Below are 27,360 nucleotides of genomic sequence, written 5' to 3'. Positions count from 1 at the left end.
CTCCAGGGCAGATGTGTCATCACAACCACTGGGCGGCGCCATTTCTCCTCTGAGCTGAAGCTGGTTTTCAGGTCCCATCGTGGACTTAATGGAAGAAAGGCGAGCAGAGAGGCCGTATACCCGCTGGATAATCCCGTCCATGTGACTGTCTGTCTTATCCTCTTACCTCCGTCAACCATTCATCCCGGGTGGGGGGCTCGCGGTTCAGTCTGGCAGCAGGGTGCAGAGGCAGGGGGGCACCATGGCAGGTCCCGGGCAGAAAGTGGTGCTGATCACCGGCTGCTCCTCCGGCATCGGCCTGAGGATGGCCGTGATGCTGGCCAAGGACGAGCAGAAGCGTTATCACGGTAGGTCGGCTGCTCCTACCGATGCTTTACCTGTGAGTGACAGAGAGACAGGAGGAAAACACACACTTAGAAATAAAACCACTGGATGTACATAGAGGATTTTTCATTATTTATTAAGTTCACTCCTCTGTTTATTGTGTAAACATAAGATGCTTACATCATGAGCGCTCATAAGAGTATTATAGAGTCCAAATGATCCTGTAATCGAACCCACTGATGCGGGATGCCCATCTAAAGCTGAGTGATGCACACCCGCAGCAGTTTGGTTAATAAATATATAAAGGAAACCACTTATTTGGAAAGATAACGGTTTAAAGATAACGGTCTGATCCTGGAAAAAGAACTGGAATGAACAATAAAAGCAGACAAAGTGCTCCCTGCTGAACGATGAAGAGGAAACAGCCTACTTCCTCTCCCACACGGAGGCCACAAAGGTCACGGTTAACTGTTTTCAGGAGTCTTCAGAGGTATAATAAAGTCGTCGTAAAGCTCTGTTTCAGGATTAGGATGAAAATGGGCTATTTTAGTTCCATTGCTTTTAGGTTTAAAAACCTAAGGGACAAATATTTAACCTGGACAAATTCAGAAGCCAGACAAAAAGAGGAAACTCCATTATAGCCATTAAAAAACCAATTCCTTAAAACTAAAAAACATCTTTATTTTGCATGACTGTTCAACATTAACATGAATAACGCCAAACTTGTTAAAATGCTTGAACTCAAGCAGGCTGTTCTGAAGAAAACTAACAGGAAACACAGCAATGGACTAATTCTTGGTATTTTATCTGAGAAGGTTCAGTCAGTGTCACATGTCTGTGAATGATCCCAACCTAACCCATACATGGAACAATGACTAAAGCCCCACTACAGCCTGACTTAGGCTCACTGAGCTCCATTGTGGAGGACAAGCTGGTGAGGGCTATTCCTGGAAGGGCCAGGTGGTGCAAGCTCCACCGCGAGACTCTAATGCTGTCCAGAAACTGACAAGAGTGTCTATATTAGGGCTGCTTAAGATTATCTTTACTAGAAATACTATCTTTAGACTTTTCCATTGTTGTCGTATCTGAGGAAGAAATTAAGAAGGATGATTCAAGACAGAAAACATAAAGAAATCCATATTAGTTTTTTATCTCTTGTTTGAACCTGCATGCAGTCAGAACCAATGAATGTCTTCTCACTCTGGGGGAGGTATCAATGTCTTTCTGTATCCTTATTTGCCCCAAGCAGACAGACTAATCACACTTCTATTGCTTAATTTGTGGCAGAAACCTGAAGGCTTAGACCTGGAGTAGCAGGTAGGAAGGGAGTGTCAGAAAATCACACTTGGATGCACCCCACGGAAACTGAAAGAACATAATTGTAGGAGAGATACTGGCAAACAGGAGCGAAGAATCCATCACTCAAAACAAAACCGCAAGAGGGAGATTGACCTGGGATTGTGATATTAAACTATGAGCATTCTGAGAACTGCTGATTTGAAGCCAGGGTGGAGGCGCAATACCGAGCTAATGGGAACATCTTTAGTTCTGAAGGTATGGAAATGTTTTGTTTTCCTTATGACTGACAGAGGAAAAATCATAGGATCAAAATGGTGATTACATTTAATCCCGTTGGGGGCATGTCTTAGCAGGTCTTTTCATGGGAATCCATCCACTAGTCAGTCGTACTCAAGCTAAACTCAACATAAACCTCAACATAATATCCAAGCCTTTCAACAGTTACGGACACATTCTGGTCTGAACCACCACAAAGATTATAAATACTTTTCCACAGCAACATGGTTGAGTAATTGTTGGGTTTGCTGCTTTCAATTCAGCTCATTTTTTCCCCCTGTCCATCTCTTTGTAGTCATAGCAACAATGCGCGATCTAAAACGTAAGGATAAGCTGGTGGAAGCTGCGGGGGACGCCTATGGAACAACTCTTTCTCTGGCGGTGCTGGACGTCTGCAGCGACGAGTCGGTCAAACAGTGCATCAACGGCATCAAAGATCGACACGTGGACGTCCTCAGTGGGTGTCCATCCTCCTGACATTGAGTCATGCTGCCCCAACATGATGTTGACTCCTCAATCTCTCCTCTTCAATAGTCAATAACGCAGGTATCGGCCTCGTCGGTCCAGTGGAAAGCATCCCCATCGACGAGATGAAGAAAGTGTTCGAGACCAACTTCTTTGGGGTGATCCGTATGATCAAGGAGGTGATGCCGGATATGAAGAATAGGAAAGGAGGACACATCATCGTGGTCAGCAGCGTGATGGGGCTGCAAGGTTAGCACACCTATGTGTGGGGAGAGGCGAGGAAGGCTAGTTAGTTAGTGGCTCGGGCAGAAATGACTGGATGATTAGTTGGATGTAACACTTCCTGTGTTCCTGTAGGTGTGGTTTTTAACGACGTGTACGCAGCTTCCAAGTTTGCGATGGAGGGCTTCTGTGAGAGTCTGGCAGTGCAGCTTCTGAAGTTTAACGTCACGTGAGTGTATCTGATGTACTTACCTGTAGACACTGTCTGATAAACTGTATATGTGGATTCAAGTCTCATTCTGAGGTTCATTTTATTATGCTAACAATGAAAATAGTAACACTGTAATTTGCTTAGGAGGAAGAACGTCTCTTGCTTTGGTAATTGTGCCAGCATGTGGTAACATTTGCTAAATGGCAAGGAACACAAAATAGAACTGAATATGATGGTGGTGACATTAGTTTATCATGGATTCTGTTGTAAACTTAATTTTGACCTCGATTAAATACCCAATAAAAATTATTGGATTTTCAATCTATTTGTTAATTAAAATAAAAAAGGTTAAAAGAATACTGAAGGCGTCACAGGACATTCTGAATCTTTTATTAAAGTGCTACAGAAATAACTGGGTTATTTTTGCCTCTCTTTATTCTGTGTCTCTCTTCACAGACTGTCATTGATTGAGCCGGGCCCAGTCCATACAGAATTTGAGGCAAAGATGATTGAGGATGTGAAGAAGAAAGAGTACCCCGGAGCTGATCCTGACACTTTGCACTACTTCAAGAACATCTATCTTCCTTCTTCTGTTGACATCTTTGAGAACTTTGGACAAACACCTGATGATGTCGCCAGAGTGAGTTCACGGTCCCTGATTAAGCCTCATTTGATTGCAGCACTGATTAATCCTGCTAATGTTACATTCATCCTGTCACTCTCTGCAGTGTACCAAGAAAGTGATTGAAGCAAGCAGACCACGCTTCCGTAATCTGACCAACCCCAAGTACACGCCCATTGTAGCACTGAAATACGCCGATGAAACCGGAGGCCTGTCTGTCCACGCCTTCTACCACATGCTCTTTAACCTGGGTCCTCTGATGCATGTCAGCATGACCGCCATGAAGTATCTCACCTGTGGATGTCTGAGGAGCAGGACGGTTTCACCAAACTAGAAGTCGGCTGTTTATGTTGTGTGCATGCATGAACACACACACACACACACACACAAAAAGAACATGCTTAATGAGATTAGCACAAAGGGAAAAACAAATACACACATTAATGGTATTTAAAAAGTATTATTTATACAGTCCCATTTTTCTCCTACCTGTATAGAGTTGTAGCATATATATGCACAAGTTAAATACAAAAAGATTTTGAGATTTGCTAGTCAATACAGAGTGCCAAATGAGTAGCAATTCCACTTATATGCTATAAAGTAATTCGTAATTTATTTTTATTTGAATCAGTCTACAGTGATTCATATTTCAGGTAATTCCTCATTGGAATGGTTCTATAAATGGTTTACTTGCATCTAGGTACATATTTATAACAATATCCCGGAGCAGCTATATGAATATTAAATTTGTCATATATAACTGATTGTCTTGATTTATTTTTTACACTAAATTAACCCATGCAGGTGTCAAGAACAACCGGAAGTCGAAAGAGGGCTGAACCACTCTGGTAGAAGTGGGGGGGGTGTTGTTTCTTGAGGGTGGGAACTGTAAACTACCAAAAATGATGAGAATTATGTTTTGGATATGTCTAATAAATTGGCTGAATTTGTTTAAAATCATAGGTTATATTGCAAAATACAATGGTACAGTCCTATGTGACGTAACGAGACTTTCTGAAAAGTTTATTCACACCAGTGGAAAACTTTTGTTTGTGAATAACTGTATTTTGGTATTAAACATAAAAAAATCAAGTTAAAGAATCTTCTAATATTATTTAATTAAATGCCGCCCACTGATATATCAATAATAAAATATGCGAATTTTAGTTGGTTATTTCACTACTTTATTTTTTTTTTTTACATCGGTGGTTTTTCTTCAGCAAAAATTAAAAAAAATAAAAGTGATTTATCTAAATTATTGCAAACCATGACCCACAAAAGGAAACTTTAGATGTTGTTCCAAATGTGAGCGATAATGAGAGAAATACCAAGCTAGCTTGTGACGGATTTAATTTACACAAGCTCAATGTCCATATTTTCTTGACAAGAGAAGTAGAGAACAAACATAAAGCAGTTCTGCATGTTTGGTATTCTAGGAATTTATAACCAACTATGGTGAAACAATTGTTTTGTTCCTTCGTCGTATTTCGATATTAAGCAGAAAATAGAAAACTTCTTACCTGATGCGTCCGATCGAGTCATCTGAAGACGACTGCTCGTGCCTGCTCGAGGGACTCGCGGGAGATTAGAACTAAATCGATACACGCACGATCGATCGCCAAAACAACCTACGTCGGAACATCAACGGTGCTGCAGTAAGTCTGCCGAAGTGTTAGCTATAGTGCACTTCAAGACACTTTGTCACTCAAATGGTTTAAAAATAGACACGTTTATGTGTAGAAAACGTTTTTATTTACTCGTAACGTGAAAGTGTAGCTCGGAATATAACGACGTGGGAACGTGCGTTTACTTAATCCACAGGTTAAGATAGCATTTATGGCTACAATGCGCTACAACAGCTAAAATGTCTTGCTAGCTGCGTTGTAGCATCGTGTGCGTGTGTGTGTGTGTGTGTGTGTGTGTGTGTGTGTGTGTGTGTGTGGTGTGGAGTGAACGGGATGGAGAGGAATGTGGCAGATATCCTCCATTGTGAGGAGCAGCTGAGGACAACACTACACTGTGATGACAAGGAGAAGGTAATGCAGTGCTGCTCACACACCCACTGCCACCCTGAACTGTGTGTCTTCCTCCTTCAGCTACTACACATTAACGTTTTACCTATTCAGCTTCGCAGGAAGTTAGCACTGTTACAAAAGGAGTATCTACGGACAGTCCAGAGACTGCAGGTAAGAGTCATTATTAGATTTAATCCCTGTAAGCGCGCTGTCGTTAGTCTGTCTCACTTTGCGGGTGATTGTCTTACAGCGTGCAGAGCGTTCAGAAGCAGTGCGGAAACATGTGAGGAGCAGGATCGCAGAACAAAACCACCAGGACCAGAGAAACCCAGAGGTTACGTCTAACCCCAGCTGCAAGTCTGCTTCACCTGGGCTGCACACCCCCAACAGGGCAGCATCAGGTTTACCCCAGGACCAGAGAGACACTGGAGGTGAGTCTATCCTAATCAGCTGCAACAACCAGGATGCTAAACTTCATTGTAGTTGAACTGTGTGTAAACTATATGAAAACATTAAACTGTCACTACTCTGAGAAGCGCAAATTAGAATTAACCAGTTTTCTGTTTTTATCCAGGTCCTACAGATTCAGACACCAGGACGCCCCAGGTGATCAGATTCTCGCTCCCCTCTGATGGTCCACAAACTACACATCCCTGCTGTGATGCCACCAAAGCTCACAGACCCAGTCCTGCCTTGCGCCTCAGGTCTCGACGCAGCCGTCTGCGATGGGAAAAGAGGAGCACTGAGGCTGGCACTATTGTGGACATCAGTGAAGAAGGACGGGAGCAGAGTGAAAGAATGGAGACTGATCAGGGACGTGAAGGAAGACTTAAAAATGAGGGAACAGAGGTTGAAAGTAAAAATGAAGATCAGCTCTCTGGTACAGAATCTGAATCTCCCTCTCTGCTGCTTTCACATTGGAACACTTGTGGAAAAGACAACACAGGAGATATGGAGGGAGAGGAAAAACTGGGAAGACCAGAACAAAGTGAAAAAGAGGCAGAGTTGAGATCTGAGGGGGGAAAAGAAGCAGAGTCGGTCTCTTTGCTGCTCACATGTGAGACCCCTGATATACAAACTGATGGAAGGAATCAAGATAGCACACTTAACAGAGGAAGAAAGGAAAGAGGGGGAGAGGAAGATGGTGAGAATAGCAGACAGAAAGATGGAAGGTCGTGTGACAGTAGAGATAAAAACACTCATCAAAATGAGACAAAGAAAATGGAACATAAAGATATTCCTGAGAATTCGGTTGAAAAAAAAGAGGAAAAAAGTGGGTGTGAGGTAAAGGGAGCCGGACTCCTGGAATCCTGCACTCTTGTGGAAGGACTGCTTTTCCCGGCGGAGTACTACATCCGAACCACGAGACGTATGACATCGTCACAGAGCCAGCCTGACGTGCAGGCCGTCATCCTCTCCCAGCTGAACATCGGACGACATCGCAGGAGCCGAGGCCGCGGCAAAGGATGGAACGGTCGCGCGCCATCTCCGTCTGCAGGACGCCGTGTGGACTCATCGCCGGCAGCGGACGCGTCTGCTGGGCTGAGGAGCCAGAGCTCCGGTGAGACATCAGTTCCAAACTCAGCTTCTCAAATGGACGTGGGTTCTTGTGTTTCTCCCGCCATCGCCACCGCTCCTCCATCGAGAGGTAGGAAGAGGAGAAGAAGCTGGAGCAGGAGGAGGAGAGCTCAGACGCCACGACGTTCTCTTAGTTTAGACTCTCATCAGCTCAGTCCAGGAGAAACTTTTCCAGCCACAGATGCCTCCCAACCCGCCTCCACCCACAGCACAGCTACACAGCCTTGTCCTGGTGGGAACACGGCCCAGTCTGAGTCTGGCTCCGCCGCTGCACATGGGGTCTATCCCATATTTCTGAACAGCAGCAGAACGAGCAGATCTTCGCAGATGAGTAAGGATCTTTATGTGTTTGTGTCAGAGAAAAAATAGTGAATTAGAGTGTTATATTAATCACAACATTGTGTTTCTTTCTTTTCGTCCCACAGGTGCTGATTCCTTCCAGTCCCTCCTCCTGCCCTCCTCTCCGTCTTCACAAACCTCTCTTCTTCCTCCTCCCTCTCTGTCCCTCGGCCCACTGGCGAAAAAGCTGATGACCTTTGACATCGTACAAGATTTCCATCTCCCTGATGATCAATTTGCCTTTTTGAAGCTGCACAAGCTCCGACAAGTCGCTGTGGAATCAGGAGTCGAACTGTTTGCGTCCCCGTCTTCCAACACACGCAGTAGCATCCGGCGCTACGAAACACACCGCGATGGCGGCGATCCGGTGACGCCTCTTCCGCTTCCTCTCAGCCTCACTCCTACGACCTCGTGTTCGTCCAATCTCGCTGAAGGAAAGCAGGATGCTTCGCAGTCAGTAGACGTCCAGAATGTGATCAGAGAACGCCAGCCCACAGGTGAACCAACAGGACGGGCCTCACCTGAAGAGACATCCAGCAGAGACGCCCTCAGAGAGCAGCAGACTGATCATCCTCACCCAAAGTGTGAGGATGATCAGGTTCACGATGGTGACGACCGTTTGGATCATTACACGGAGAAAAATTTTGTCAGTCTGTCCAGTCCTGGACAGACGAACGTTGAGCGGTCTCTTAAAACACAACCTCACATCAACGTTACCGACAGACCTGGAGGCCAAAAGGACTTAACTCTGAGTCGGGTAGAAGAGCCAGCAGGTTTGGTTCGTACTCTGGAGGATCAGACCTCCATAAGTCACCAAAGCGAAGCCAAAGCTGTTACTCTACAGGCGTGTGATGACCGTGAAGGTCCAGCAGAGTCTCCTGCTCCGCATCAGAAAGAGAAACCACCTCCTGGAGACGCCACAAGTCCTGCCGCTCTGCACAGAGCCCCCTCCCAGCTCCTGATGAGCCCCCTGGCGTCAGCTCCCTACTCCTCCACTCTCCTCTCCGAACCCAAACTACCAGCGCTGGGACTCACCCCGTACCCCGAACCTGCTGCCCTCCCCCTGACAGCGTCACCCACTGCCCCGGCTCTCATTCTGCCTCCCCCTTACAGCCCCTCCACTCAGGCCCTGTCCCCTCCAGTCCTGTCTCCCTGTCCGTCCCTCACTTCCCTCCCTCTCAGCCAGCCTCCCACCTCCCCCTCTGCTCAGATCCAGGATCCGTCCCAGAATGTTGAACCTCCTGAGCCCCCGACGGCCCCCGGGATCCAGTTGCAGGACGGAGGCATGAGCTGCAAGGCCACGCTGAAGGTTAGCAGCGTCACTAACTTCTGTTCCACTTCAGTGTGCGGTTTGAAACATCCTCAGTAACTGAATGGTGTGTATTGCTGTGTGTGTGTTCAGGCCCCAGCAGGGGGCCGTTTGGTGGACGTTTGCTGTCTGCCTGCACCCTCGGGGGGGTTTTATGTGGCAGCAGCTGGAAAGTGGGCGGTTTGTCTCTGGAGCCAGAAGTCAGAATCTGATTGGAGCTTAATGCACACCTGGACCTTTAATAAGGTGAGCACCGGTTACCTTTCAAAATAAAACATCCTGTCCAGATTGTTTGTTTATTGTCACCAATGAAAAAATAAAAATTAATAAATAATAATAATAAATAATAAATAAAATAAATGTGTAACTTTGTAGCCTTACACTAAAGTCTAGGAGGAATGACAACATCAGCAAAATCTGAACGAAGTGCATGGAATCAAACAGGAAGTGACATTTTTTCAAAGCTGTACATAATTTGAAACGAATCCGTCGTTGTCTGTTGAAGCTCAAATGTAACCACAGTTTAGAGGCGGAGCTTTGAGGATGTAACGGTTTATGATCGTCGTGTTTGTTTTTCTAGCCTGTGATCAGTGTGTTTCCTGTCCCGGATGCTGCCGAGCTGATGTGTGTGACGCTGGGTCAGTTAGAAATCACAGAAGTGAGGTGAGCGCAGCAAATTCTCCCAGGCTTTACTGCTTTTTTTAATTTTTATTGGTGTTAAATTTTTTAACAATTCATTCTTTTTTCCCCGTCGTCTCTTTGCCTAGACTGCTGTCCTGCTCCAGCGTCCGTCAGCTGCTCCTCTGTGAGGGGCTTGTCCAGGCGGTGGTGGGGATGCCCAAATCCAGAGTGGTCGCCTCCTCCCATGAAGCCTCTGGCTCTGCCCTGCGGGCGTTTACTCTGTCGGACTGCGGCAGGTAAGGCAGAGCTGGGGTTGAATTTAAAGCTTCTCATCTCACAGGAATCTTAAGCTTTCATCTCTGTCCTCCAGCGCGCCGAGCTCTCAGCTTCTGACATCTCCTGGCGTTTGTGTCGGGGCTCTCGCTCCAGTGGACGGACTTACGGATGCTCTGATCGGCACGGACGAGGGAGGGCGCCTCTTTGTTTGGTATGAATCACTGTATCCATCCACCAACACGTGGTAAAGAACGAGATCCGGTCTCACTGATGTTGTATTCATCCACCGAAAATAATATCAAAAATATGGACAGAGCGATGGCTCGTATATCAAAACAGTCCTATCTCGAGGTTCTACTGTATTTCTTTTTTCCTGTGATATTTCCATAATTCGCAACTGCAGACAACACAATTACAGATAACTGATGATGTAATTAATTTGGTTGGGCTGAGACAAAATGCGATCTGTTGTTTTAAATCGTCCCCATGAAGGAACGTGAGGACGGGGCAGCTGCTGCGTCGGATCGTGTTTGGAGACGGTTTGTCCCACGCCGCCTGTCTCAGAGGATACTCCGACTGCGTAAGTCGGCTGTCTCCGCGACAACCGTTGGCCCGTTTTCGTCACGCTTCCTGGTTTTACTCCTGTGTGGTTTTTTTGTGCACAGGGGGTATTGTTCGTCCTGCTGCAGCATCACTTCCTCTGCTCCCTGGGGGAGGAAGAAGAAGTCGAGGCCACAGAGAAAGATCAGGAGCAAAAGGAGGAGAAAAAAAAGACTGCACTGCTTTCACTGGTCGCCATCAACCCTCTGAATGGGAAATCCACTCCAGCGTCTCGGCTGTATCCGCCCACATCCTGGTCCGGCAGGTAAGACGATGACTCTGGGGGGGGCGGGGGGTCTCTCGCACATAACCATGACTCACATCCACCTCTTCTCCACAGGCTGTGTGAAGCAGACGTCAGCAGCTGCAGCGTGGTGGGCCTGAGCCAGAGCGGCTGCGTCTGCGTGTGGGAGCTTGGGTGTCGGGGGGCCTCCATGATGGTGGGGGCTCCTGAGAGCGAAGGCTGGCAGCTGGCACGATGGGGAAGGGGAGACACGCTGCTGACTGGACACCACAACGGAGACGTGACGCTGCACCGCTACAGCGGCAGCGTTTCACTCGGACTTGAGCGTTAAATCTGATCGCCGTCGACAAGGAGAGACAGATTTCTGTCAGACGACTGGAGGATTTTAACATGATTTCAGCTGAGAGACGCCTTTTAAAGTTTTATTCATTCAACTAAATAAACTGTGACCTTCAACCCACCGAGCCACAAAGATAAAGAGTTCTCTGTTCTATTGGCTCAACACAGTTCGATGAGTCTTTGGCTGCTGGTAAAGCTTTATTCCTCCACTCTCGTTTTCGAGCACTGAACCTGTTTGTGCCAAACGGTCTACTGTATTCAGAGATTCTATTTTAGTAGACCTCTTTAATGTATAAATGTGTTTTATGACTACGTTTACTTGAATCTGTTGTTTATATTTCCTGTGTTAAAAGAAAAATAAGTATATATAAGCAAAGTTTGGTTTTAATATTTACCGTACATTAAACTTTGTTCTCTAAATTTTGAATATTGTCATGTTTTTGTCTGCATTTGAAATACTAAGGTGAATCATATTAAAGGTTACTATAGAAAGTTATGGGAGAGAAACTTTTTTTTTTTTAGTTCCATACATTTGTTTTCTATCATGGGAACGTCGCCGAAATATAGTGTATTATTTACAAACTATTGTTAATACTGAGGTCACCTTTCAGAGCTCTTTTGTCTGTAAAAATGTTTCTTTTAATGTTTATGTTCTGATGAATTGGATCATGAAAAACACACACAATGAAGAGAAAATACATTTTTACATGGCAAAAATAAAACTCTTGGATGTCAACAGTTGACTCAGAACAGAGACCGTTCACCATGTGTGAACAGTGGAGCTGTAATAGCGCTCTGTTTCCGCCAGGAGGCACTAAACACTGATTTACTGTATGGTCTATATCTGTTGAAGTGATAGTGCTTTATTCGTCCCACAGTGGGTACATTTTCAATCGGTTGATCGCATTAAATGCTGGGGGTGTGTAAAAGGTGATTCATTTAAAGCCACAATTTTTTTTAGTGGAAAAACACTATTAGATTTAGTGATAAAAGAAAAAAAATACCTAAAAGCTTTGATTTACATCCCTCACTCCAGTCCGGTAGGTGGCGGTAATGCACTAATTATGCCGCCCATTGAGACCAAACTTAAAAATGTTCCACAGACGCGAATTTTTTTTCTTAGGCTTAGCTTTTGTAAAACTTTACTTTATTGTGAACGAGTGAGTCTCAAAACGTACATTTTGTTTTAGTTAAAGACTGAAATCAGCTGTTTTTAAGAAAGTCTTTATTTAAATGAGTAAATTTCCTCTTTACAACATTCATTCATTCAACAGTATGTACACAACTCTGTACATCTAGTTGAAAAAAGAAAAGAAAAAAAGAAACGTCTAAAAACAAAGTGGTGGCGATGTGTTGACACGGACCGTTTCTCTACACACACAAAAACCCAGATAAAACTAGAGAAGCAGAACACAGATTTTCTTTTCCCATCCTCACACCAGGTCTCAACACACATTCATCAACTACTCAGATCTGGGGTTAAAAGGTACAAATGTTACAAGATCAAATCCACAAATGCAAAGAGAAGACATGAACGTTTCAACTGAGGGATGAATGTGGGAATCTTTTTCTGATGAGAGTAACATTTATCAAAAAAAGAAGGTTAAAGACAGAAATTTCTATTCATAGTAGGAAAAGAAATCAGCGGCAACACAAGGAATTAAAAGACAAGCGTCAGAATGGCGTGGAAAGGTGTGAACGATCAATAAAATAAAAGGATTTGTTCCCAAGAGGATGGTAAACATGAAGAGGTGGACAGTGAACAAAGGCCACGTGATTGAAGATGTGTATCAGACGTCCACAGCGGAGATGGGGGCTAAAAACTAGCATCTGTCCAGCATTTTCTCCACCATGAGCTTGGTGTAGCGAAGGCGGCTGGCCAGCTCCTTGGTGCAGCCGAACTCCTCCAGCAGAGACAGCTTGTAGGTGCGGAACTCCCGCTTCTCGTCGATGTAGGTGACAGCGGCCATCAGCGGACACAGGATCAGCTTGGTGTGGTCCTGGAAGAGAGGGGGGGGTGTAGGTTCAGGGCGTCGTCAAGACATCATCGGGCGGTGGGGGAGGAGGCGGCGCGTTTCTTACCTGGAAGAAGTTGACCTGAACGGTGCCGTTGCTGAGGTGCAGCACGATGGCGCTCTTGGTCCTGAACCAGTGGGACAGGTAGGGCAGCCGGGCGAGCTCGTCTCCTTCCCGCCGAGCGATGTTGGCGCCCGCCTTCAGCAGATGCTCGCTCATGTAGTTGCGGAAATATTTAAGCAATGTTATCTAGAATAAAAAAAAGGAAGAACATGAAATCAAACACATTTATCATCCACGAGGTGAAGAAGTAAACGTGGAGTTAAACACTGACCTTCTTGTTCAGAGCAGACGGGTAGGAGCGCACGTTGAGGTAGGACTCGGCCGCCGTCTTGTCAATGTACTGCAGACTGTCCCCGTCGGCGTACATGATGAGACGGGTGAAGTCGTTGAACAGCACACCCACACTGTTGTCACAGAGCTGGTAGCCTGGAGCACACAGGAGAAACTAGAACTGAGGACTGAGGTACAGCTTTATGCTTTGATCCTCAGCGTCCTTCAGCCGTTCTTTTTAAACTTTAAAGGCAACTTCAAAATAGATTTTAGCTATAAAGCATAATTATTCATTACCAAAATAAACCTGTCAGTCAAAAATGAATGAAATAAAGATCATTGTGATTAAATGACAGTTTGAAACAAGAATAAATTATGCAATTTCCTCCGGGATTAATAAAGTATCTATCTATCTATCTAAAATCAAGCGATGAGACATGGATTCAGATTCCGACCTACCTAATCCATATTTGTCAGAGTAGTCGACCCATTTGCTGATCCAGAAGATGGGGATACATGCAGGATCCTCTGCCTCTCCTAAAAAAACAAAAACAAAAAAGAGAAAATTCTTTTTATTCCAGCGTGACAGGAAAGAGATCGTCAAAGCTAAAGCCGGACTCACCCTGGCAGACGACCGCCTTCTCAGAGGGCTTGGCAGCGACGAAGCTGTTGAGCTGCTGCAGCAGGTCCTTCAGGTGGTTTTCCGACGGTTCTCCCTCCCTGTGCAAAAACACACAAGTCATGGTATTTAATTAAAGACTATGCTCACATAGAATCAAGCATCATTTACTTGAGATGTGCTTAAATGAGTTAAACCACCACTCCTTGTCCAAAGGTCACATGACAGATTCAAGTATTCACCTTTGCGCAGGCTCATCCTTCGCATCCACCTTCTCTGTCCCTGCCAGAAACAGGAAACCACAAAATTAACACTTCCTGGGTACGTAAAAGATTCAGATACAGTTAACTGCGAAGAAAAGAAAGCTGTTAATAACTTGTCAGCGTTAAGAGCTGCTGGGAGCGTTACCCTTGTTGTTGAGAGCGGTTAGCGGGCGCCTTTGGTTCAGCTCCATGGCTGCGGAGGGGCCCATGGAGAACCTGGGGGGCACGGTGAGGCAAGTGGTGGGCAGACGGGAGGGGGCGTAGCCAGACGTCAGGAACTCATCCGCTTGCAGCTCAGCGATAGTAGGCCTCTGAGCCGGGTCGGCGTGCAGCATCCGCTTGATGAGGGAGGACGCCACCGGGTTGACGTGCTGCAGGGACAGTGGGAAGGTTAAGTCATGCTGGGGAGGGAAGACATGCCAAAACGACTGACTGTGTGCTACGTTGGTCCAGCTTACCCAGGGGATGGTGTAGTTGTTTTTCTTGATGCGGTTGTAGGTCTCCTTCAGGCAGGAGGTCTCAAATGGGGGCTTACCCACCAATAAAGTGTACCTAAGGGACAGCAAGCACGTTATGTGAGCAAAGGGTATTGCTGTTGGGCCACTCAGTCAGTCGTCCAGCGAGTTCAGACTTACAGTATACACCCAAGCGACCAGACGTCCACCTCGTAGCTGTGGCCTTTCTTGCAAAGCACTTCAGGTGCGATGTAGTTGGGCGTTCCACATAAAGTCTTCTTCCGCTCGCCATCAAACTCAATCTTAGTGGCCAAACCGAAGTCCCCTAAGAGGTGTAGACGGGCAACATTTGGTAAAACAAGCCAGCTAAAATCAAACTAGTTCCATTTAAAATGTCAGGATATATTAATGTATCAACTAGTCCGTCTCTATATTAGTTAAAGGAAGGTGCTAGCCCTATTTGAGGTATGAGCAGAGACTTGAAATCATTTGCACGCCAGCAGGTTGAATTACCTATCTTGAGCTCCATGTCGTCATTGAGGAAGATGTTTCCCAGTTTCAGGTCTCTGTGGATGACCCGGTTGTTGTGCAGGTACTGGACCCCCTTCAGCAGTTGTGTCATGTAGTAGCGAGCCTCAGGTTCGGTCACAGCCTTACGGCGTTTGTGCAGCTCCAACAAGGACTGAAACAGAAATGAAGATTAGAATTAAAACAAAGCCGGGTAGATTAGAGCAAATTGTTGGAAAAATTTGATTCAAATCCTAAACTTTAGTGAATGGGCTGGAGAGAGATTCTAAATGTTTGGATGTGGTCAGGATTGCACAAAAAAGGACTAAAGTCGACAGTAACATATTATTTTTTATCTCCTTTGACATAAAATATTTAGGTTGTGTTAAAGAGCCAAGCTAAACATGAACTTAGTGTTTCTTGCAGTTTCAGCTCCCCCCACCAGGACGTTAAGGATCGTTATAACAATCGACCTCGAATGCTTCACTCAGGGAATGGTTTTCATTTTTAAAAAAACACAACAACAACCTGTACACTCACCCTTCTCCTGCAGATTTCCAGGACGACAAAGACGAAGTCATCGTCCTCGAAAAACCCGTGAAACCCGACGATGTTCTGGTGGTCGAGACTTTTGTGAATTGCGATTTCAGAGGTCATTTTCTCTCTCTGGTGCTGCTTCAGGATCAGCGACTTAGGAACGATTTTTCCGGCGAACACCTGCTTCGTTTCGACGTCTGTAATTTCGTAGCATTTGGCGAAACCACCTTTTCCGAGGAATCTTCCTCTGGCGTATCTCTTCATGGCGCGGGAGTCAACCAGAATATCAGGGATTTCTTTAAGAGGAGCCGATTTGGGGTCGACATGTGCCGAAGGATTGGCCGGCTTCGGGATGCCTGCACTCATTTTGGATGGAATTAATCTTCTTTGACTTTAAAAAAATAAACGTTTTAAAACTCTTCGGTGGTCGCGGTGACGATGATGCGTGCAAAGGCCAAACTAATGCTAACCCTACCTCAACCGACGTTAGATTAGCCGTGGAAGCTAGCTTGTATCCATATAACGGTGAGAAAAACAAAAACTAACGCGAAAAATGCTCAAACGTTTCACTAAACGATAAAACTGCCCTTCGTATGAATCTTAAGATCCAAAAACATCAAATGCAGAAACTATTTTTACTCTCCGGTGTCCTCCCTCGGTGTCTGCTGCGTTACCCCCGAACTGCGTTTTGACAACAGTTTCCGATACAAGTTTAAAATACTGCCTCAGTCGTTAAGACGCTCTCTGATTGGTCCACGCGATTTGAATTCTAAGGCGGGGCAAAGAGGCATTGTGGGAAGGTTAGTGCAAATGTAGCTAATCGCAGGGCGAGAGTTTCCAACTGTGCGGTATGATTGGTTGGAATTTTGTTGCTCTCACTTCCTTTCCTAAAATAATGTTGACGGGAAATGTAGTCCAAAAGGGATTTAAATTTTTCACGTGATGAGGAATTCATTGGATTTAGGCGTTTTAGTCATAGATTTGATTCACGTGTTTATTTAGGATTTAGGCGTTTTAATGGGTTCTAAATGATTGTATCATATAAAACAAGAGTAGAATATGCAATTTTGCTTCAGTAAGAAATAAGAGAAAACAATTTTTATGTGTTGTAAAATGCAGCCTGATTCATAGCCTTTATTGTCATGTGGACAGTAAAGAAACTTGGTTTCCCTAATGCAAATGAAAGTCAAAGTCAGCTATTTTAACTGTGTTTCCACGATGATCTTGCTTTTCTTAAATTTAATATTTTTATCCGGATGTGTGGATCTTCTCATATGTATATTTGTTAGTAGTTTGCTTGACCAAAGGACTGAAAGAGTGCAAAAGACAAATGAAAATGCAGTATGTACATAAATGATGAAAAAAAATTATGTGTATAAATCATTGACTGCCTTTATTGTTTTTAAGTTCTGTCTGCTATCTTGTGAGGGACGTTGGGATTGTCCCAAAGGGGAGTATGATGAAATAGTGAAGTATTAAACTTGTGTCCGTGTGAGCCACCATGCACTGAAAGAAATTTGAAATTATGGAGTTATTAGTGATAACTGAAAGAGCTTTTGTGCAGGCCACAAAGGGAAGATCCAACTCCTTTTTAATGATGGGAATAAAATTCAACAAAAACTCAGGTCTTAGTGTAGTATTGAGTTAGTTCACTCCATTTGTTGAAAGATAGTACAACAACATAACATTCAATAAGTGTGCCCCACATTTTAAGTCAATATCCTGACCAGTAAAACAAATCTTCTAAGACACAGTCATCCTTTTTGTTTCCTCTCAGAAGCGACACTCCTCTTTTTAATTGATGTTTTCATTCATGGCAGAGGAGCCTCTGCATTCAGTTGCAGATTATAAAACTGATATGCATAAACAGAGGAGATGAAGTGGATGTGAACAGAGCTGATGAATGAGTGTGTTTACCATCCAAAACAGCACGATGTGACATTGTGCAAATATAGAATCTATTTTTACACGGGACTGATTGTCCTTAATATTCACTTTGTGTATCATTTGATGCTAATAATGGCACTAATAACACATCCGCATGAGAATGATGAAAATAGAAAAGCTGAGGCTGTGGCATGAAGCTTTAAAATATGAATCATGATATTTACTGCTTTTGGAAATTTTTGTGGGGAATCGGAATAATATATTTTTATTTTAGAATAATGAAGAGGACCAACTCATGGAACCAGAATTCATGAAGGCACCGAGTTCCATTATTCTTTTTTTAAATGATTTTAAAGCATTTCCTCACATCACATCCTCCACTCCACAAAATCATTTGATGCTTTTCTTATTTATCATTGTTTATGACCTTTTGGGTTATTGAAGGACAAGTTTGATAAAAGACAAAATGTATTCTTCTCTGTTTATGTTTGTTTTTGCTTGTTTTCTTGAAATTAATTTCCCTTCATGGGCTAAATAAAACTGCATTCCAAATTATATGAAGTGTTGTAAATTAACAAAGTGTGAAACAGCAGACATGGCTCACCAAAATATTTTATTTTCTTAGGATACAAAATATCATTCTGCACACAAAAAAGTGGAAAAAAAACATATAAAGATGAAAGCAGCTCATGGTTCCTGTTAAACTAGTAGGAACATTACTGTCGGGAGTTTCTGGGACAGTAAATCATCTAGTTCATAGGAGACCTTCTATCTGGACAATCCAGCTGTCATGACCGTGATGACCCGCAACACCTGAACGCGCGCAGTCCAGCTGCAGAGCTTCCTCAAACGCAGAACTTAATTGTTCTACGACAGAACGCAGCTGTTGGCTTTCTTCAGGGGGGGTCTTTTCTTCACAGAAGGTCTGGGGATCGTGTCTCTGCGCCTCAACACCGCAGGGCTCAGCCGGTGCGGCAGTTCCACCTGTTGGAGCAGCGCTCCGAACACTCCGATCGCGTTCCCACCTGTGCGCGCAGACGCTTCCACGAAGTTGGCGTCCCACTCGTCCTCCACTGTGGCCATGACATCAGCGGCCAGCAGCACCCGACCCTCGCTCTCGGTCAGGTCTGCTTTGCTTCCCACGACGGTGATCGGTGCGCACTTGCAGCCGCGCAGCTCCAAAATCTCGTCGCGCAGCCGCCGCACCTCCTCCAGGGATCCGGGGTCGTCCACCGCGTACACCAGGGCGAACGCGTCGCTGTGACGGATGGAGAGCTCCCGCATGGCCGGGAAGGAGTAGCTGCCACTGGTGTCCAAGATCTCCAGACGCATCTTACCGGAGCCCATGTCGACCTCCAGCACGTGGAGCTCCTCCACGGTGCGAGTGTATTTGTGCTCGAATCGGTCGTGGAGGAATCGGTGGATGAGCGCGGTTTTACCGACACCGGCCGCACCGAGAAATACCAGCCGGGCGGTGTCCGGGCGTCCTGACGGAGACATGCCGGGTCTGTGCGCGCACTGTCCGCTTGTGGCAGCAGCTCCAGCCTCCACGTTACACCTTTATAGGCGTTCTCCACCAATAAGAGCCCTCCTTCTCATCTGTCTCCCTCCAGGAGGTGAGGCAGGAGGAAAAAGAAAAGCAGGTCAAGTTCAGACGTGCGTCCGGGGGGGGGGGGCACGCACAGCTCTGACATTTAGCAACACGCACAGAAACACGAGTGGAGTGAACGTCAACAGTGGACAGTCGTGTTGGATCGACGGACAGTCACCCAGACTCCATCACCTGCATGTATTTACTGTATTTTATAACATTAATCCTATATTTACATGTTTTTTTTATTGTTACAACACTGAAAACGTGAAAAGAAATTAGAAAAATATAACAAAAACCACCTACAACACAATAACTAACATGTGACTGGTTTCAGACGCTGTGGGTTTTATTTTCTTTTGGAAAAATGACTTAAATGCAAGAAAAGCTTTGAGCTCTGATCATTCTAGGTCATCCAGAGAACATCTCTCAAAGTTCTCCATCTTTCTCTTAGGACACAGAGCTGAATTCTGTCTCTTACTGACTCATGTTATCTGGCTGGATGAGGCTATCGCTGGGCAAACAGATAACATGGTAGTTAGTTCATGTGTGCGTGCATTTGGGTGTGTGCTTTCGTTTGTTCTGCGCCTTATCTGTAACCTTGAAGAAGGTCAGTACTTCCTGTTTAACACTAGGGGGGCAAATAAGATATGAACAAATTACATAAAAAAAGAAGAACAAACTGGCCAAGAACTAATCTAACACACCTGTTGCAACAGCGTGGATGCAGTTGTCAGGCATCCTGTGGTGTGTGTCCCTTTCATACAGGCGGATTCACTTCCAGCATGAATTGCAAATTTTAAAACTTCTTTGTCAAGAAACCTCCTGTAATTCCACTCAGATTAATTTACAAAAGAAGTGTCAGGAGTGCGAATAAACTCTTTCTTTTTTTTAAAAAAAAAGGTCCAAATTATGGGGACAAACAGACATAGTGCAAACACTTCCTGGTCAGATGTGATTTTTTTTTGATCATGTGCATTGATATGCTGATAAATAAAATTCAAATTACTGTCTTTTCAGAGGCGCGTTACATAATTTGAGAACTTGCCTGCAGGGATTTGCTCCCATTCAGTCACATGACTGTTGAACAATGTTGAACGAATAAAGCTTGTCTCTCAGTCTGTGCTCAGGTTAATGGATGGGGTCCCACTCCTTAGCAACAGAGGATGCTTCTATAGCAACCGCATTGAAAGAGGCTGCATTCACAAAAGTTTTCTAAAATATAAGAATATATTATAAGATAGAGGCATCTACATAGAGCATTTGACAGAGAATATTGTGGACATAATGGAATTAAATTTACCTTCACTTTGCTCACTAGATGGCAACAGTAGACAAAGGAAATGTGTTATAGTCCAAATATAGAGGTGCAGCTCACAACATAAACTGTCATTATATGTGTCTGTGTGTGTGTGTATGTGTGTGTGTAATCAGGACTTTAAGTGTCAGGTGTCTTATGTGTCAGTAGAGTCTGTGGTAGAATGAAGGGCAAAGTAAAGTTCTTCAATTGATATTTAAAATAGTTTTTTTATTCTCCAGGGCACAATTATTACTGTTACAATCCAACAAGCGTAACTGTGACAGTGAGCCTGTGGCTGCTGAACATTTAATGGACTCCACTGCTTTTACCAGACAAGACCTGCCCCCTCGTGATTGGTCATCAATGGTTGGTTTAATTTTTGTTAGTGAGACAGGTTTGAAGTAAGATTATCAGTCAGCCAATCAGAAGCAGAGTAGGCTCCGTTAATGCTACTGAGCACATGTTGCCATGCTGGGGTTTGTAAATCATTATGTTCATCTTCCTCTTCCATCTCATGTTCCTCTTCCTCTCTTCTTCTACCCAAATGCCCCATTAGCTTCTCCCAAGAGAGGGGGGGGGCGTTTGGTGACACACTCCTATATGTTTTCTCTTACTGGGTTTGCACACATCACAGACCAACTGAAAATAAGCTGGAATGGGGGTCTTATTGTATTAGTGCCGACAAAGCGGAAGCTGCCGTTCACTCAGGCTCCATCACACGTCTCATTATCTCCAGGTCTTTATTTAAAAGCTCCTCATTCAGTCAGCGCCCAAGAAACTACATCTCTATTTACTGACTGAGACAACCGCAACCGTTATTAAGCTCCATGTATGCCTATGACATGGCAGGAAAAAAAAAAGCTCTTCTCTACTCCTGTTACCGTGGCAACATGCAGAGCTCTTGCAGCGGAGATGGAAGGATGCTTTTTTTTGAGATGCCTGCTTTGTAACGCATGTGAATCAGAATAACGGAGTTTGTGTTCCTCGAATGAAGCGATCCGAGTTTCCTCTGAGAAAGTAGAGCAGGTCGCCTCCCTCTGCCCTCACCTGCTTTTATTCTGGATTGTTTTGGATCAGCAAAATCTCAAGAGGGGTGAGGGTGGGGGGTGGGGGCAGGATGTAGGCGATTTCTTCCTTCTCCCACACAGAACAGTGTTTGTAGAAATCACAATAAGAGATTTTCTGATCAGAAAAGGGATGGTGTGGTTGCCATGTTGGATAAACCTTGACTTTAAACCTTGACCCTTGAGCATAAAGGGGTCAGAGTATCTAAAAATGAGTAGGTCAAAAGTGTGCTTTGAAGAAAACTACATTTCCCACAATGCAGTAATTAAGCTCATTTTAACTTTGACAGAAGCGTTTTGAACAAAGTTAATGTTCTAACTTGTGTTTGATGTTATTTTACTTTATTCTCTTGGATAGTTTGATCCTTGATTGATGGAGTTCTGTGGGTTTAATAACCTGACAAATTAAAAGGAGTTATGTTAGAGCAGAAAAAACAAGCAAACATCATGTTTTCTGCGTAACTAACTTGAATAAGTAATAAATTCAGAGTTACATTTATAAGTACATACATACATTTAGAAGTTACGTCTGGCCCTTTGATTACAGACGTTATGCTGATGTGGCCCTCGGTGAAAATAAACGCCCGAATAAACACAACAAAAAAGGAATGAATAAGAAGGAGTTAGTCTGTTTTGAGGGAACACTTTATTTGGCTTTTCTTTCAGCTCAGATGTACAAACACGAATAAAAGAAAAAGACTCCGACGGTCTCTTGAAGGCACGGACACAACAACAGATGACAAGTAACTGACTCCATCATCGTGTTCACAACAGCAGCAGCAGCAGCCGCCGTCGAACGGCGACACTTCATCACTACAAACCTGTGCTTTTATTTATCCGTGTTGATATTGTGCAGCTTTTTGCGTCACAGTTGAAAACATCTGCATATGTTTATGGATTTGTGGCGCGTTTGTGTCATCTGATCATTCTGAGGAAGGTCCTTTCTCTAGACGCATATGCATATTCGTCTGCCTGCCTTTTTACACTAACAATAGGAGGAATAGGTTGTGTAGAGACAAAGATGTCGCATCTGTCATCCTCAACAATCTTATGCACGTGAAAACTTTACGGTTATGCGTTTCGTGGACATTCAGTGATGGATAAAGCCTTATTTACAGCAGAAACATGACAACCAGCAACACTCTTCTATCTGGTGTGTGTTGTGCTTTATGGTTTGAGAGCAAACGGGGGATGAAAGCGGTGAAATAGAGCCAGCAGAACATTTAGCAAAAGACTAGATATTAAGTTATGAAGAAGAGAATTCTACATGTTAGACGACCACTGATAAGTAGAAGTATAAAGAACGGCCCTCGTGCCGACACCTGTCGGGCACGGCTTGTGTAAATTTGACTGGAAGTGAGTGAATAATGCGTCAACACACTGTTTTACATTCATTACACCACAAATCCCCAGTAAAAAGCCCCGAAACAAGAGATACCGATACCGATATCTAACACACGCATCCATCCGGATAAACACACACGTAGGCACGCGCACAAATAAAAAAACAAAACAACTTCCAGTATATGTGAGTATTTTGAAGCCTTGTCTCAGACATCGATGTCCAGCTGTGCTTTCTCAGTATTCCCATAAGGTGGCGCTGTCCAGGGAGTCGCCACTGGCCTTTAGCCCCCCAGCATGGTCTCCTTTGAGGTACTTCCCTTCCAGAGTACGGATGGCCATCTTGTTGAGGTCACAGAACTCAAACAGGAACTGGACAGGAGTGGCGCTGCTGCACACCACCGAGGAGTCGTCTCCAACGCACCAGTACTTCCCCTGGGAGTCTAGAGAGAACACACACACACTTCCTGAATCCTGACTCACGCCACGTGCATGTAACCCAAAGGTCATGTGTGTGTTTCTGATTCCTGACCTTTGAGGGAGTACGCTCCATTGTGGAATTCCAGCTGGAAAACATCATAGGAGGCTCGGTTGGAGTCAAGGGTCGCCGTTCCGGCTTTACGGGCGCCGATGAAGCCGTGCTCGCCGCGGAAAACGATGATCGGACGGTTGATCAGTTTCATCAGGAACTGTTCAGCCTCCCCTGGAGAGACGGATCGATTAGAGCAGGGGGGGGGGTCAAACTCATTCTCACTGGGGGCCACATCAGCATCATGGCTGTCCTCAAAGGGTCAGATGTAACTAATAAATGTAACTAAATCAATGTAATGTATAATACAAGTAACTATAATTTGGAATAACTGAATTAATTACTTATTAAAGTTACAAACATAACAGTTACACAGAAAAACTATGTTTGTTTGTTTCTGTTATAACATAAATCCTTTTAATTTGTCAGGTTATTAAACCCACAGAACTCCATCAATCAAGGATCAAACTATCCAAGAGAATCATAAGAGTATTTTTTTTTACATTCAGACTTCGATTTCTCTTCAGCTACTTTCCCCTTCAGTTCATAAATCTCAGTAACACCACTGACCTGCGTTGTCCACCGTAGCTGCCAGCTGCCCGTTCTTCTTGGCCACCACATATTTGCCGTTAGCGGCACGCACACACACACGACCGTCACGCCACTCCAGCTCAAACAAGGTGTTAGCTGACCTGTGACACGCACACACACACACACACACACACACACACACACACACACACACACACACACACACACACACACACACACACACACACACACACAATGAGTAGGTCATGTGTCGATTTGATTTAATGATGATAACTTATATTTATAACTTAATATTCCCAGGATGACATCACCCTTCTTTCTCTGCCTATGATGCCTTATCATAGCGTTATTCATTATTGTGTGTGTGTGTGTGTGTGTGTGTGTGTGTGTGTGTGTGTGTGTGTGTGTGTGTGTGTGTGTGTGTGTGTGTGTGTGTGTGTGTGTGTGTGTGTGTGTGTGTGTGTGTGTGTGTGTGTGGTTACTTGGTGGAGGCGGTGGACTGCAGTCCTCCACCCGGTGTCAGGGTCCAGTATTTCCCAGCAGAGGTTCTGAAGGCACACTTCCTCTCCTCACGGCTCATCTCCATCTGGAACACTTCCTGGTCTCCTTCTTCATCCTGATTGGCTGACAGGTCCATACCTAGAAGAAAGTTTTTCAGTCAGTTTCCATTCAGTCTCTGGTGTTTCTTCTTTTCTTCCTACACTTTGATTGAATTCACTGAATCAGACAGAATGTCCTGAGCTCCGAAGGCGTGGATGTAGGTTCGCTGTATTGTTGGACCCGCACACAGGATGTCCTGCCAGGGACTAATAACAGGTCACGAGTCATGGTGAAAATTATATCAGACAAGCCTGGCAAAAGCAAACACTTTTTATACTATATACTTACAGGACAGAGCTATGGATTAAAAGACTAGGGCTTGGTTAAAGAGAAATATCAGGCAGCTAAATGCTCTGGTACGTTTAGCCTCTGGGGTCAGGATGAGACTCAGACTCCCTGAAAAGAACTTCCTCCTGCCTCTGAAACACTGAAATCACATGTGATGAAACCAAAGCATGTTTAATGTTGCTAAAACACATGATATATGTGCTGTAAAACTAGACTGACGGAATCGTAGCACCGTTCCACATGACTTTGACCCATGATGGATATTTCAGCTTGCCTTTCTTCAATTGCCCCTTGGGGACAAACAAAGTTTTTTGAATTGAATTTGCATTTATATTATGTGTTTTAAGATGTAAGTCTATTTCTTTAATTCCTAAAGACTCCCTGGGAGAAGAGCAGAGTCTCGTATCTCACCAGGACCTTCTGGGTTCACCTTAGACGGATGGACATTATTGACCTGTTATTACTATCCTGCCAAGACTTCACTAAGAGACCAGGTCAAACATCACTGCCCTACAATGACCTCATTGAGACAAAGATTATCTTTCTTCTCCCACGGTTCATCACTCTTGGAATGCGACACACACACACACATTTATCCATTTATCACTTTTATCTCCTACATGAACCCCTCCTGGTTTTTCTGTCTGTTCTCAGTCTGTTCTGAGACAAAGAATGATGGTGAAACTGCAGAATGACGCCAACTCTCAACCAGCAGCCGCAAAGCAAGGGTAGAATTACTGCAGAAAAAATGTTAAGCTAGGCCAGAAAGTGGGGGTGGGGGTGGGGTGGAGAGTGGGGAGAAAGTGAGCGCATGATAATGGGAAACACATGGTGTGGGGATAAATGGGGAACCCAAGTCTCACATTCTGTTTGAGGGGTTTCTTAAACAGACACACACACACACTCCACATTTATTCTATTAATGCATTCAGGTGCTATGTGTGTGTCAGTGTGATTTTTCCACCAGCATGTGGCGCTGTAGAGCCTCACCTTGCCTCGTGGACACGTTCCTCTCGTTCCCTGCAGTCATCACGACCTGCGCATGGCTGCGCTCCAGGCCGAACAGCTCATCCTTCCCCACCCGGGTGCCTTTCCCAGACTTCAGGGTCCCGGATGGCCCCACGGGGGCCAGGTACCGCCCGTCGCAGTCACGGATCGCCACTTTCCCGGAGCGGAACTCCAACATGTAGCCGGTATCCTTGTCTGTCTTTGTGGACAGGCTTCCATCATTACGCAGGAACCGGTTGTCAGAAGTCTCCAGGTGGTAACGCTGGTCACGGTAGACCAGCGTCACCAGCGAGTCGACCCCCCAGGGAATATCCCGGTTCACTGACACCTCCTGTCGCTCCCCTTGGACGCTCAAGTGGGCGAAGCGTTTGCGCGCAAAGCTGTAGAGGATGACCTGCGGGTGCACGGCCAGGTGCACGCTCCATTTCTCGGTCGGCGTGGCGCTTTGCGCAAAGCAGGTGATCCGGTCCTCGCTGCCCCCCAGGTACCTTCCGTGGGGCTCGGACTGCAGAGACCACCGCCCGTCTTCGTGCGCGGCGATGACGAAGCGGCAGTCCCGGCCGCGGGTCTCGCTGTCCGCGGTGACGTTCCCGTCTTTGTCCGTGGCGAGGTACCGGCCGAGGTGGGAGAGGAGGAACACGGCGCTGCCGTCCTGCCCGGTCTGCTCCAGGGTCCACGTCTGCTTCTTCTTCAGGCTGCTGGCTGAAGCGTTGATCTTGAAGCCGAAGGTCTCGGCCGTCAGGTACTTCCCCGCGCTGTTGATGAGCCCCAGGGGGATCTGGAGCAGCTCGTCTGAAGACATGGTGGCTGCGCGTCAAAGGAGGAGAGATGCGGTTCTGGTCTGGAGGAGGGGGGGAAAAAAGGGTGAATGTGAGGGAGGAGGAGGAGGAGGAGGAGGAGAGAGGGGTGATGACTGATGATGAGGAGTGTCCCCCCCCCCCTGACTGCAAATCCGAGTCGCTGGAGCTGCAGAACGGGGAGGGTTCTTTTTTTTAAATTATAATATGACGGCAGCACACGCCCCAGATACAGGCGGAGGAGCTGGAGGGAGATTACAGCAAATTTGTCAAACCATCCTAACCCTGTTCACGTACAGAGGGTTTAACTCTTTGTATAGTTCAGCACAAGAGAGCCCCCCCCCCCCACAATCAGCACAAAAAGCTTCTTTTAAATGAAAGCTTCAGTCTCAAAAATGATTCAAACTCCAGAGGAACATCCCTCAGAAGAGAACAGGTTTGTAAATCAGATGTAAACCCCCCCCCCCCTATATGTGAGGCGTATAGCTGCTGCTTGGTGATGCTTTACTACACTGGAATCCGAGATGGATTCCATCAGGGATCAGGAAATCCTGTGAGAAGATGTCTCCATCTGTGAGGAAGACGGAACTAGAACTAAGTTCCAGAAGAAGCTAGCTTCAGTTCCAGAAGAAGTCCTGAAGAACATTCCAGGAACTGGAGGCCCGCATAAGGAATGTTCTAAGGTTCCTCAGGAACGCGTCCTGAAGCTGGAGTCTGGATCTTCATCAGCAGCGTCTCAACAGATGAAGGGCGTCTGGAGACGCTGGTCATGAAGAGACAAACAGCATCATTCCTTCATGATTCCTCTCCCTTCGTTCCGCCCCACTAATTGAGATCTGCTCGCCATCAGTTCTGCATGGATGGAGTCATTCACCGGCTGACAGAGCAGCGTTTGTCTCCAGCGCCGCGTTGGCAGGAAGATACTGAGGAAAA

General features: G+C 45.3%; 5 protein-coding genes across 7 annotated transcripts; 2 read left to right on the top strand and 3 right to left on the bottom strand.

The window, feature by feature from the left end:
* Positions 1-114: 114 nt before the first annotated feature.
* On the top strand, positions 115-4,425 carry LOC137600199 (retinol dehydrogenase 8-like). Of its 2 annotated transcripts, XM_068321678.1 has the most exons (7): positions 213-347; positions 1,612-1,878; positions 2,195-2,356; positions 2,434-2,613; positions 2,722-2,815; positions 3,254-3,437; positions 3,526-4,425. In XM_068321678.1, exons 3-7 carry the CDS (start codon positions 2,206-2,208, stop codon positions 3,751-3,753), a joined length of 837 nt encoding a protein of 278 aa, XP_068177779.1. In that variant the 5' UTR covers positions 213-347; positions 1,612-1,878; positions 2,195-2,205; the 3' UTR covers positions 3,754-4,425. The 2 variants fall into 2 exon arrangements, with proteins under 2 accessions (XP_068177778.1, XP_068177779.1); XM_068321677.1 differs by lacking the exon at positions 1,612-1,878 and having other exon boundaries at positions 115-347; positions 3,526-4,424.
* Positions 4,426-5,042: 617 nt separating this feature from the next.
* On the top strand, positions 5,043-11,136 carry palb2 (partner and localizer of BRCA2). Of its 2 annotated transcripts, XM_068321609.1 has the most exons (12): positions 5,043-5,455; positions 5,546-5,605; positions 5,685-5,865; positions 6,009-7,343; positions 7,438-8,660; positions 8,754-8,906; positions 9,241-9,323; positions 9,428-9,577; positions 9,652-9,768; positions 10,050-10,137; positions 10,223-10,422; positions 10,498-11,136. In XM_068321609.1, the coding sequence occupies exons 1-12, from the start codon at positions 5,378-5,380 to the stop codon at positions 10,730-10,732; spliced, it is 3,903 nt and encodes a 1,300-aa protein (XP_068177710.1). In that variant the 5' UTR covers positions 5,043-5,377; the 3' UTR covers positions 10,733-11,136. The 2 variants fall into 2 exon arrangements, 1 of the variants encoding a protein (XP_068177710.1); XR_011036910.1 differs by lacking the exon at positions 10,498-11,136 and having other exon boundaries at positions 9,652-9,780; positions 9,961-10,137; positions 10,223-10,283.
* An 812-nt stretch (positions 11,137-11,948) lies between these two features.
* On the bottom strand, positions 11,949-16,146 carry plk1 (polo-like kinase 1 (Drosophila)). The gene is made up of 11 exons (XM_068322070.1): positions 15,474-16,146; positions 14,940-15,108; positions 14,607-14,751; positions 14,430-14,523; positions 14,117-14,342; positions 13,951-13,990; positions 13,712-13,809; positions 13,549-13,626; positions 13,091-13,245; positions 12,823-13,005; positions 11,949-12,740 (listed from the first exon to the last, which is right to left on the bottom strand). The coding sequence occupies exons 1-11, from the start codon at positions 15,834-15,836 to the stop codon at positions 12,564-12,566; spliced, it is 1,728 nt and encodes a 575-aa protein (XP_068178171.1). The 5' UTR covers positions 15,837-16,146; the 3' UTR covers positions 11,949-12,563.
* A 1,820-nt stretch (positions 16,147-17,966) lies between these two features.
* Positions 17,967-18,905, bottom strand: rasd3 (RASD family member 3). Its single transcript, XM_068322241.1, has one exon. It carries the CDS (start codon positions 18,855-18,857, stop codon positions 18,225-18,227), a length of 633 nt encoding a protein of 210 aa, XP_068178342.1. The 5' UTR covers positions 18,858-18,905; the 3' UTR covers positions 17,967-18,224.
* Positions 18,906-21,939: 3,034 nt separating this feature from the next.
* Positions 21,940-26,503, bottom strand: LOC137600234 (fascin-like). Its single transcript, XM_068321746.1, has 5 exons — positions 25,613-26,503; positions 24,217-24,373; positions 23,753-23,874; positions 23,186-23,356; positions 21,940-23,096 (listed from the first exon to the last, which is right to left on the bottom strand). Exons 1-5 carry the CDS (start codon positions 26,430-26,432, stop codon positions 22,891-22,893), a joined length of 1,476 nt encoding a protein of 491 aa, XP_068177847.1. The 5' UTR covers positions 26,433-26,503; the 3' UTR covers positions 21,940-22,890.
* Positions 26,504-27,360: the final 857 nt, after the last annotated feature.

Source organism: Antennarius striatus, chromosome 8 (genome assembly GCF_040054535.1).
Source record: "Antennarius striatus isolate MH-2024 chromosome 8, ASM4005453v1, whole genome shotgun sequence".
NCBI classification, from domain to species: domain Eukaryota; kingdom Metazoa; phylum Chordata; class Actinopteri; order Lophiiformes; family Antennariidae; genus Antennarius; species Antennarius striatus.
Note: the sequence above shows the minus strand (reverse complement) of the source record. Positions and strands in the feature narration are given on the sequence as shown.

What these genes read in the sequence shown, in the direction of transcription:
- palb2 (XM_068321609.1), top strand. Translation starts at nt 5,378, where the DNA reads ATGGAGAGGAATGTGGCAGATATCCTCCATTGTGAGGAGCAGCTGAGG. An exon ending in GGAGGGCGCCTCTTTGTTTG is followed by an intron (nt 9,769 to 10,049) that starts GTATGAATCACT and finishes GTCCCCATGAAG; the next exon opens with GAACGTGAGGACGGGGCAGC. An exon ending in TCAGAGGATACTCCGACTGC is followed by an intron (nt 10,138 to 10,222) that starts GTAAGTCGGCTG and finishes TTTTGTGCACAG; the next exon opens with GGGGTATTGTTCGTCCTGCT.
- rasd3 (XM_068322241.1), bottom strand. Translation starts at nt 18,857, where the DNA reads ATGTCTCCGTCAGGACGCCCGGACACCGCCCGGCTGGTATTTCTCGGT.
- LOC137600199 (XM_068321677.1), top strand. Translation starts at nt 242, where the DNA reads ATGGCAGGTCCCGGGCAGAAAGTGGTGCTGATCACCGGCTGCTCCTCC. An exon ending in TCGACACGTGGACGTCCTCA is followed by an intron (nt 2,357 to 2,433) that starts GTGGGTGTCCAT and finishes CCTCTTCAATAG; the next exon opens with TCAATAACGCAGGTATCGGC. An exon ending in CTTCTGAAGTTTAACGTCAC is followed by an intron (nt 2,816 to 3,253) that starts GTGAGTGTATCT and finishes CTCTCTTCACAG; the next exon opens with ACTGTCATTGATTGAGCCGG.
- plk1 (XM_068322070.1), bottom strand. Translation starts at nt 15,836, where the DNA reads ATGAGTGCAGGCATCCCGAAGCCGGCCAATCCTTCGGCACATGTCGAC. An exon ending in TGGTCGCTTGGGTGTATACT is followed by an intron (nt 14,524 to 14,606) that starts GTAAGTCTGAAC and finishes GCTGTCCCTTAG; the next exon opens with GTACACTTTATTGGTGGGTA. An exon ending in AACCGCTCTCAACAACAAGG is followed by an intron (nt 13,991 to 14,116) that starts GTAACGCTCCCA and finishes TGTTTCTGGCAG; the next exon opens with GGACAGAGAAGGTGGATGCG.
- LOC137600234 (XM_068321746.1), bottom strand. Translation starts at nt 26,432, where the DNA reads ATGTCTTCAGACGAGCTGCTCCAGATCCCCCTGGGGCTCATCAACAGC. An exon ending in GAACGTGTCCACGAGGCAAG is followed by an intron (nt 24,374 to 25,612) that starts GTGAGGCTCTAC and finishes ACTTTCTTCTAG; the next exon opens with GTATGGACCTGTCAGCCAAT. An exon ending in AGCTACGGTGGACAACGCAG is followed by an intron (nt 23,357 to 23,752) that starts GTCAGTGGTGTT and finishes CCGTCTCTCCAG; the next exon opens with GGGAGGCTGAACAGTTCCTG.